Below are 10407 nucleotides of genomic sequence, written 5' to 3'. Positions count from 1 at the left end.
CAAGACTAAGTGGCCCTGGGATCTGGGGACCCTAGAATCTGTGATTCCAGTGTGAACACAGGCGGGGAGACACTGACAGCTTACCAGGAAGCCAGACTCCCCTCCAGCGGGAGTTGAACAGACGTGTTTATTGATGGCCCACGTGTGCCCTTTGGCTGCTATAGAGAAGAAAAGTACAGAATAGGGAGGAGACCCAGACATTTCATTCAGGAAAGAAATTTAGACTGCCTCTAAATAACAACACAGTTCTATATTAAATTCATACCTTATATACAGAGTGGGGCAATTGAAGAACAGGCTCCATGCAGTGTCACCTGTTGGGGGTCCCTGAGTAGGCCCTCTTCCAGTTTACTCTTTCCTGGGCTTGGCCAGAGTCTCAGCCTGCTCTCCACAGCCTTGTGGAAGGGTCTGGCCTGAAGACTCAGGGGGGCCCAGCAAGGTGCCTGGTTCCCAGTTGCTCAGCTGTCTGAGCCCTCCCTCCAGCATGTGCCGTGGGGAACATCAGGACTCAGAACTTAAATACAATATAGTTTGTAACTGTGAAGAGACCGGAATAGATGTCTAATAATGTGTTTTTGTAAGTCAAACCTCGTTCTGTAGACAGAGCTGGTCCCACTGCCAGGTTATCAGGATGGCATGGGCTCTGTGTGATTTTTCCACTCAGAGATGGGCTTGCTTTGCACCATCTACCCTCGCTCCTGCCTACACCCTTTTGTGACCAAAGCCCAGGCATGGCCCCCTTGGAGAACCTGCCAGCTGGCTCACAGCTAGTTATTCCACCCTCACAGAGGGGGCTGTTTCTTTTCCTCTGTATCCCCGTTATCTTTCCTTCCTCTTTGGAAGATGGGCCTGGGCAAGGGAAGGGTCTAAAAACGTGGTCATCCCTGATTAGGGAGGAAGGAAGACAAGTCATAGATTAGAAAACCAGCGGAAGGCAATCTTAATGCTAATAATAACACCACCATACATTTACATCGCACTTGAAAGATTACCAGTACTTGGATTGCTGAGTCTGTTTTTGGAAACTACCCAATATCTCTACTCATTCTTGTCCAGTCTGTGGGTTGAGATAGTATTTAACAGCATTGCTCCTATAATGGCTGTTAGCAATCATTTTTTCAAAACAAAATATAGACCATGCACAAACTCTCATATCCTCTCCAGACTAGGAACTGCTCTGCAGAGAGTCATGTGGTGTCATCCATTGCAACAGAAGCTGGACTGTAAGGAAGATGAGAACAGCTGCGGCAACTAGGAATATACACAGAAGTTCTCCAGCTCCCTGCGGCTCAGTCGAGCCGGGTTCTCAGCTTTGGGTGCTCTCTTTCCCACCTGCAGAAGAAAAGGAGAACTTCAGACCCTCCCACCAAGAGATCCTTATAACAACCCTGTGGGCCATGAATTATTATCCCGATTCATAATTCGTAAGAAAAGGAAGCTCACATGGGTACGGCAAAAAATTCAGGGTCAACTACTAGTAAGAAGTAAAGGAGGGGCTTGTATCCAGTTCTTCTGGCTCCATTTCTAGTGCTTTTTAAGCACACCACCCCTCTTCGTGACCCACCTAGATTGCCTTGGCCCACATGGTGTCCTTTACAGCCCTGGCCTGTCCAGCTGGCTTTACTGTAGGGCCGCAGCTCAAGTGCCAGAAATTCCAGCAGGCCCCCCTCTACCTTCTCCCTTGTGACCAGGGGCAACATCTTTATCAGGCCACAGGTGGAAGCTCAGGTGTTAAATGAGGCTGATGGGTGGGGTGCTCTCCATGCTTTAAATTCTCTGGGTATAAATAGGAAGTATAATTATACTACCTCATAGTATTCTGTGAGGATTAAATAAGATAGTTCACATGAAGACACTGGCAGGCATATATATATATATATATATATATATATATATATATATATATATGCAATAAACCTCCAATAAACATTGAGTCCCTACTTTCCATTCCCTAAATGGCCTGATGGGAATCATTTCGGCCACCGGGCTCGTTGGTCTCTTTCGTGCAGTGTCCATCCCAGCAGCAGCTGAAGATCACCTATATCCTGGAATGATTCTCAATTACTTACTAATGGGAAAATCATTTAAATTCATTTATCCTCCCTTCTCTGCTCCCCATTCCCCAACACACACATACCCGTAGAAAGGAGAGATGTCCGGTGTGTGGCACACAGCTGGGAAACTAGCCTGGGGATAGCCCTAATTTAAAACTCTATCTCCCCAACAGGGGTCAAACTCCAAAATATGATATGATCTTGGGTTAGACCATCACTCTCTTTGAGCTTCAGTTTCTTCATCTCTAAAATGAAGATTTGGATTAGAAGATCCCTAAAGTCCCTACAACCCTGAGACTCTGTGGATGACTTTTCACACGTGTATGAGTTCAAGGCTATGCTATGAGCACTAAACCCATTCAGAGGAGCTCCTTACCTCTTCATAGATAGTTTTATTGACGGAAGTGTTGCGGTTCGTCTTCTTGGATCCAGACTGGAAATTCAGAGGGTAAAGAGTGCTTAACTTCAAGTTAAGAAATGTACCACTCCTAACTGATGTGAGAGGTCCCAAAGGAGACTCAGGGCCCAGAAAGTCCCTGAAGTATCCCCAGCCAGAAGTGAATAGAATTTCCTACCCCGGGAGTAAACAATGGTGTTTATGGTTTCCAAAGAAGGCACAGTACATACTTGCCTATGATATGACATTTCTGAACCGAAAGAGTTTAGTATCCCACACCCACAGACCCCTAAAATCCACACATACACACATTCCCAGCACACACACACACCCCCTTCAGACAAACCTAATACAAATACTGCCTCAAACTGTGTATCGTTTCAACACACAGCATACATACACACCTTCGTGTAAACAATTCTGGCACATACATAAGTACCAATCCTAGCACATACCCTGAACATGGTGAAACACTGGAGACAGTGCAGGAACTCAGAAGCACTTTCAGTAGTCTACAGAGCCTTCACAACCTAATACAAAAGCATGAGATCATGGTGCCCGTGACCATCTATATGTCCATAAACTCTAGTGTATACTTTAAATATAAATACCTCTCATGGTAGAATCCAAGTTGATTTAATGACTTATTAGAAGGAGGGTGAGTGAAAAGTCTAAAAATCTTCCCAAACCTCTCCCCCATTTGACACAAACACAGGATCCTGACACACATGAACTCAACACTTCCACAGTTTGGCAGATCCCAAACTTCCCATACTACCATGGTAAGGTTTTGGCTTCATACTGTGACTCCAGCCTTGGAATTAACATTCTTCCCACCCACCCCCCACCCCCCAAGGTGGAAATATGACCATGGGCACTAGGATGTCCCACTTTGTGGTCCCAGGCACATGTAACAGCTGTGAGCTCAGCTTGGAGAAGGATTCAAGGAGACCGTGATGGGTTGCCTCGTTCTGGAGACCACCACCAGCAGGTGACTGGCCAGAACCTTTGTCTGATTCTCTGAAAGTCAACACTGTTTCTCTCTAGGTCCAGTCTACTCCTCCAGTTCCAGGTTATATGCCCCTGCCTTGGAAATGACTCCATTATCTCCCACCATAGCCTCAGTTGGTCTAATGAGGACTCTGTGGTCCTTCTGCACAAAGCACCTCCTTTCTGTCTTTGACGGTCCTCTGCCTCCCACAGAAACTCCTATAGAATCCACTCTTCTCCTAATCTCAGAGCTGTTCTTTTTCTCCAGACAGAACCAGAAAGGCATTTCTAGTTGACCCATTAACATTTAAACACAGTCATTTAACACAAGCTACTCAGATACACACAGTGGAAGACAACTCACTCAAAAGTACACACACACACACCCTCTGCAAACACATGCCTGCATATGCACAGGCAAAATACGTATCTGCATAAAGAGCACCCTGCGGAGGAGACTTACCTTCCAGGAAGACTGTACTAATGAATACGATGTATGTGCGTTATCTTGTGATGTGGAAGCAGAAGACTACAGAAAAAAAGAAATAAAACCATTTCAGAAGCAGAGATCCAACACAACCCTGGGGAGGCAAGCATCTATCTCTTCCATTCCTCCCCTTCAACCTTGCCCAGACAGCAGGTTTAAGTGTTAGTGAAAAGAATCCTGGACTAGTTGGGAGGTCAGACAACCTGAAAGGTAGTCCTGCTCTGTTATTACAGCTAGCTGTGGGCTTCCCTGGTGGCGCAGTGGTTGAGAGTCTGCCTGCCAATGCAGGGGACACGGGTTCGGTCCCCGGTCCGGGAAGATCCCACATGCCGCGGAGCAGCTGTGCCCGTGAGCCATGGCCGCTGAGCCTGTGTGTCCGGAACTTGTGCTCCGCAACGGGAGAGGCCACAAGAGTGAGAGGCCCGCGTATGGCAAGACAAACAAACAAAAAAAAAAGACAGCTGCTACTTTTTGAGTGCTTATTCTGTATATGCATTCTCCCCTAACCCTTATAACACTCCTACAAAATAGGAATAATCATAATTTGCCCCATTCTACAGATGAGACTCCAAAAGGGTAAATAGCCCGACTCTCCAAGGTTCTTTCCTCAACACCTCAGTGCCTCCCTTTGACATCATGCCTTCCCCCTCTGGACCTGAGCCAGGTGTCCTCCAAGGCAGGTAACCATCCTCTTTTTAAGATGCTCCAGAGGAGAAATCTCATTCTCACCATCATCTCAGTCTAAGAGGATTTCTTCCTTGCATTTATTTAAATTCCTCTTGTTGGAATTCAATGTGACTAAAGCCAGAAAACTGCCAGATATCAATGGCCCTTACATCTCTCTTTGACTTTGGCCCATTATCAGTGAATCACGTTATCTTAAGGGGAGTGGAAGTAGGCAACACCCAACTTGGGAATTCCAGAGTGGCTCTGAGGGGTCGGGCACCTTCCTTCCTCCTTTCCTCCCTCTCTTCCATTTCTCTCCTCTCTTCCTCTCCCCTCCATTGCCTTCCCTTCTCCTCTTCCCTCTTTTCTTGATCTCCCTCTGAAGCTTATCACCATTCCCCAAGAGTTTTCTTTGCCCTGCAGCCTAGCCACCAAGCTGAAGAGGTTGCTGCTTCAAGTCTTAATTCTTTAAAAAATAAATAGGTAAAATAATGTCATTTGTATCAGAAATTATCATTACTGACCACCAGGGGGCAGTGTTTCCTTTGCGAGAGATGCCTCCGCATCTGGGTTATCAGTACAGTCATTTTAGCAGTCAATATTACAGTACAGGCCCCTTCTCCAGTTTACGGGTGAATTTCCACAATCCCAGAATGTTAGAGATGAAGTAGGTAGAGGTGGAGTGAAGACTCGGAAACACTTTGGCTCAACTTTGCCGCAACACAGCTATGTGGCCTTGAGCACGTTAGTTAACCTCTGAGTTTGTTTCCTCACCCACGAAATGGGGTTTTTTTTAATTTATTTATTTTTGGCTTTGTTGGGTCTTTGTTGCTGCGCACGGCCTTTCTCTAGTTGTGGCGAGCGGGGGCTACTCTTTGTTGCGGTGCGCAGGCTTCTCATTGCAGTGGCTTCTCTTGTTGTGGAGCATGGGTTCTAGGCACACTGGCTTCAGTAGTTGTGGCATGCAGGCTCAGTAGTTGTGGCTCATGGGCTCTAGAGCGCAGGCTCAGTAGTTGTGGCGCACGGGCTTAGTTGCTCCGCGGCATGTGGGATCTTCCTGGACCAGGGCTCGAATCCGTGTCCCCTGCATTGGCAGGCGGACTCGTAACCACTACGCCACCAGGGAAGTCCCCGAAATGGGGTTTTTATTAGACCTACTTCATGAGGTTGTTTTGTGACATTCAATAAGAAAATAGACATGTTAAGTGCTTAATAAATGCTATTGTTAAGTCATAATTAGATAAAAGAGAACAACACAGATGCATTCTCTCCTGAAAACAGGTATAATCAAGGGCAGGAATAACAAGTGCAAGGCCCCCAAGTATTGGAAGCAACAGGGAGGGAAAACAGAAGTTGAGTCCCCTGACAAGTTTCCTCCTCCCACTGACTTTATCTGGACCACACTTGCTACCAGGCATGGAAGAGAAAAGAATGTCTGCATCAGACTTTCCAGCTCTATTCCGCTGTCGAGACATTCCAGAATCACACTCATCTTTACAAACAACTTAATGCAGCTGAGGCCAAGCTGTCTTCCGGACTCCAGGAGCACCAAGGTCTTACTCTGCCATTCAAGGTTGTGAGTGCCTAGGGGGCATTAGGAAACCCCATGGACAGGTACAGAATGGATTCGAGAAACCAGAGTGGTACCTGGGACTGGATCATGGAGTAGATGCTTATCCCTTCTCCAGGGGAATTCTGCTCCTGCACAAGAGATAGTAAAAGGACATATGGTAACGTGAGCAGACAGCTGTGTCCGTCTGAATTTGGATCGAGTGGGGGAGAAACAGCATAAGAAGAGGCGCTCCCGGGAACCTGGGAGGGAGGTGTTCTTTGAGCATCTCAGGATAGGGAGAGACAGTAGGAGCGACTCACCGTGCAGCAGTTAGTGTCAGAAGTGAGGAACCTCCCAAGTGTGAAAGAATTGCATCGAGTGACCCTGCCCAAAGGGTCTCCTGTCACTTGCTTTACTTGAGTAACTTAGAAACTTGCCTTTGCTGACTTTCTGACTAAATTTGCAACATAACTACTGATAATGGGCAGAGCTTTGGGTAGGGCTCTAATCTGAGTCGTACCTATAAGGACACAAATTCAGGCACTCTAAATGTTCTAAAGCCCCCTCTCTAGATCCAGCTTTGGTGGCCAGCTTGCCTTTGGCCTCAAGCCAGCCTCTGAGCAGTGCTGGTGGTGCTGGGTGGAGCCCTGGAGCGAGGCCAAAGGCAGGGAGCACATGACCTTTCGGGTTCCCTCTTCAGTCCTGTCCCACGGGAGACTGGAGTTGGAGGCATTTCATGCTGCTCGACCCCGAACACAGACTGCCAGGCGGGGCTCTAGGGGAGAGCCCATGGAGACCATTAGAGTCCATTAGACAAGGAAGAAGCTGAACTCCCCAGAAGCAGGAAGACGCTAAGAGGAGCAGAGAAACATGAACCGTCCGTGGAGGCTGGAGTCGCTGGCATCTGGCAAGAAACAGGAGTTTGTGCTTTTCTCTTCTGCCCAGACCTGAGTGAAGTGTCTCCAGAAAGGTCAGAGCTGGGGCCCAAAGCGAGAGCACGTGAAGCTTGAGATTTAGGCCTTCAAGCAGAACCTTGGGGACAGTAGGGACAGGCCATAGAGAGATGCGGCCACGGAGGGAGGAAGCCCTGAGCCAGATGCAGAGTAACAGACCTGAATCCCCAAGAGGTCTCTTTAACTCTGAGTAGTTATTTTCCTTTGTCTTCTCCTCCATTTTACTTAATCTGAAGTCACCTTCATTTTGTTGGGGAAGAAAGGTTATTTTTACTGAGCAATTGGGCATCCGTGGCTGTAGAAAGATGCACTTGCTCTCAGGAATTTGTACCAGCATCCAGTAATGATGGGAGAAACACAGTCTCCTTTTGTTTTTCATGTCCCAAAATATTCCATGGGTGGGGCAAGGAAACAGGCCAGGGAAGCCACACTGATTCCTAATTCCCACTGAGCCCAGACCTTTGGGAAGCTGCTTCTCTGTTCTATGAGGTCTCACAGGGCCTCACACCTGTGACAAGCAAGAGTCCCACTGCTGTGAATTCCTGCCTCGCCCCCGCAGGTGAAGCACCAGGAATAGGGGTGGGAAGAGGGCCCTTCCTCCCCACGCCCATCACCCTTCCCACCTGGCATCTCAGCTGGGCACTGCCTTTCCCCGAGGCCTGTCACACATCCTGCCCTGCTCAGGGGCAGAACAGCAGGAGGGTCCCTGCAGCCCCCCTGCAGTTTCCTCCTCTTCGACACCCCTGGATGACAGGCAGAGCTGGCCACTACCTGCAGAGACTGACTGGCCAGAGAGGTTCGCAGAGGAACTAACCTTTGTGCTAACCTGGTTACTCTCTCTAGCACCTCAGCCAGACCCGGGCCTCTTCCTCCCAAAGCATTGTGAGCACAGACCACTGAGGCATCTGTGAAACCGCTGTGCTTTGGCTGCTCAGGCTGGCCTCCTTCTCAGCCTGGGCAACGATCAAGGGACCCGCAAAAGTAAACTCGGACTTGCAGGGACACGAGAATTTGTGGTCAGACGCAAAATACAAGAAGGTTGGACTCTTCATGGGGCTGAGCCTGGCTGGTAAGACAGGACAGAAATGAGGACACCAGGGGGCCATCCCTTCCCAACAGGTGCGATGCTGCACCTAGATGCCCCTTCTGCCTCCTTCATTTTTTCTGCACCCAGGCCCCCTCGTTTTCCTCTTTTCCTCCACGGCCAGAGCTAGGAGGCTGTCGGAGAAAAGACAGATGGGGAGGACTGAGGACAATTGTCTGGTCCTCTTGGACCCCCTGCTCTGGATGGTCATTCTCCCAAGAGCATCTCCCAGACTAGTTGAGAGAAACCGCAGCCCCTAGGGTGCCGTACTTGATTTCTCCTGGTTTGCACGTTGTTGACATCTTCGTAGATCGTCAGAAATTCCTCTGGTCTGGTCTCTGTGAGAGGAAAGCAAAGAAGCAAAGAAAAGAGCTGCAGAGACCTCCAGAGGGCGTCCTGTCCAGGCTTCTGCTTCTGGAAATCCTCCCTCCATCCCAGATGACCAAGACCTTGAGAAAAGTTCTAGAAAGGAGGCAGATTAGTGCTCTTCCTAGGATACCGGAAATGCACAGTGGCAGCAACCTGCCCTGACATACCTATTCCGTCAGGCCAGACAGAGTGCAGGTAAATCTGCACATTGGGGATCAGACTGTAAACATCCAGCAGCCACCCCAGAAGGCGTGGCCTGGGAGAGAGGGCCCAGCAGCCACTGCTTCCCCTCCCCCAAGCACACACACACATACCTCAATGCCCCCAAGGAAAAGCAGGTACTGTGCTCCCAGGCACATGCCACTGGGGATGACAAATCAGGCAACACACCTCCTAGGAACCCCCCACTTACGTGACTGCTTCCTCTTCCACCTCCGCACATAGTAGCAGGTGAGGGCACCCAGGAACAATGCCGTTAGGAGAATCATGATGCTCACCAAAGTGGACAGAAAGATGAAATCTGAGGGATATGGAAGGCACCAGGCCTGAGTGCTAAGCCCTCTCTGTTCTCCCTTCCCACCTGTCTGCTGCAGGGACTGCCTCAAAACCCACACTCCTCTCTCAAATGGCTGGTCTCCTCGCACCCTGTGAATTCACCATCAAAGTCATCTCTCTTCTCAATTGGGTGACCTCCCCTGAGTGATGCTAAGAGTCTGGGTATTAGTATCTCAGAGGCCAGGCTCGATTCTAAATCTATAACCTCTGTGCCCTGGGGCAACTTCCTTAATTAAACTCTCTGAGCCTCTGTTTTGTCACTTACAGAAAGGAGATAATGTTATCTACACATGGGGGTTAATTACGCAGTCTAATATATGTAAAACATCTGGCACAGCAAATGTTAATCCATTCACTCTTTTGTTTTGAACTCAACAAACATTTGTTGCACACCTACTATGTGCCAGGCAAGTCTTCCATTTCACCTTCTGCTATTCTTGCTTTCACTGCTCTTCATTCAAACGTTAACATTTGTGTCACACGTGTAGCCTCTTATATAACCCAGCCAACATGGGGAGAAGGGAAATGAATTAAAGTTCCAGATGCCAGCTGACTAGGCTCTTTACAAACATTATCTCATTTAACCTTAACAACAATCCTGTGAGGTACTTATTATTATCATCCCCATTTTACCCAAAAGAAAAATTGAGGCTCAGAGAGGTAATGCATCAGCCTCTGTTCACAGAGCTAGTGAATGATGAAGCCATGGCTGGCATGAACCAAACTCCAGTGTCCTTGTCACTCCACATTACTTCAGCTTGCTTGTTTCTTTTTTGCCCATGAATGCTTAGTGTGTTGCCCCATTTGATTATAAGTTCCTTAAGTATGGGAACTGTGGGTTGTTTTTTCCCATCATGCCCATGCTGATGGCACAGTCATTCTTTGTTTACCTAATCAATAGTTGTGTACACTTAACTCGGGGTAACTCTTAGGATGTGCATAAGCAAAAACAACCCAAGAACTCTTCTAGCTACCCCCAAGATCATCCTGATGACCCTATGACTCAGAGTACTGTATACAGCATAGTTACCTCTTGGGGAGCTATATGGTTTGGGGGAGTTATCACTCAGGAGGAGAAAGTAGATCTCCATCAGTCTCTCAGAGAAAGGAAGTGATGATCAGAATCATGGCAGGGCTGCGACTCACCAAACAAGTAAGCATTCCCTACATGAAGGAGAAATGCACATCTCCCAGAAGGAGATTCTTTATTGGGATAAAATTCTTCCCAGACAAAGACAGCCCTGACTTTATGGAAACTGTGTGCCTAGAGGCCAGGACCTCCCTGGGGAAGGACTGCAAA

The 10407-nt window shown here is 48.1% G+C and overlaps 1 protein-coding gene across 1 annotated transcript in view; it reads right to left on the bottom strand.

Annotated features, from left to right (window-relative positions):
* Positions 1–109: 109 nt before the first annotated feature.
* The window catches only part of CD244 (CD244 molecule), a 30048-nt gene continuing 19750 nt past the window's right edge, over positions 110–10407 (bottom strand). Inside the window, exons 4-9 of the mRNA XM_019932459.3 lie at positions 8965–9072; positions 8454–8521; positions 6242–6295; positions 3905–3970; positions 2431–2487; positions 110–1332 (exon numbers count right to left, since the gene is read on the bottom strand). Of these exons, the coding sequence (XP_019788018.2) occupies positions 1252–1332; positions 2431–2487; positions 3905–3970; positions 6242–6295; positions 8454–8521; positions 8965–9072 (434 nt within the window). The 3' untranslated portion in view covers positions 110–1251. The remainder of the gene's footprint in view (positions 1333–2430; positions 2488–3904; positions 3971–6241; positions 6296–8453; positions 8522–8964; positions 9073–10407) is intronic.

This window comes from Tursiops truncatus, chromosome 1 (genome assembly GCF_011762595.2).
Source record: "Tursiops truncatus isolate mTurTru1 chromosome 1, mTurTru1.mat.Y, whole genome shotgun sequence".
Classification (NCBI taxonomy): Eukaryota; Metazoa; Chordata; class Mammalia; order Artiodactyla; family Delphinidae; genus Tursiops; species Tursiops truncatus.
The sequence above is the reverse complement of the archived record's forward strand: the minus strand, read 5'-3'. Positions and strand labels throughout refer to the sequence as shown.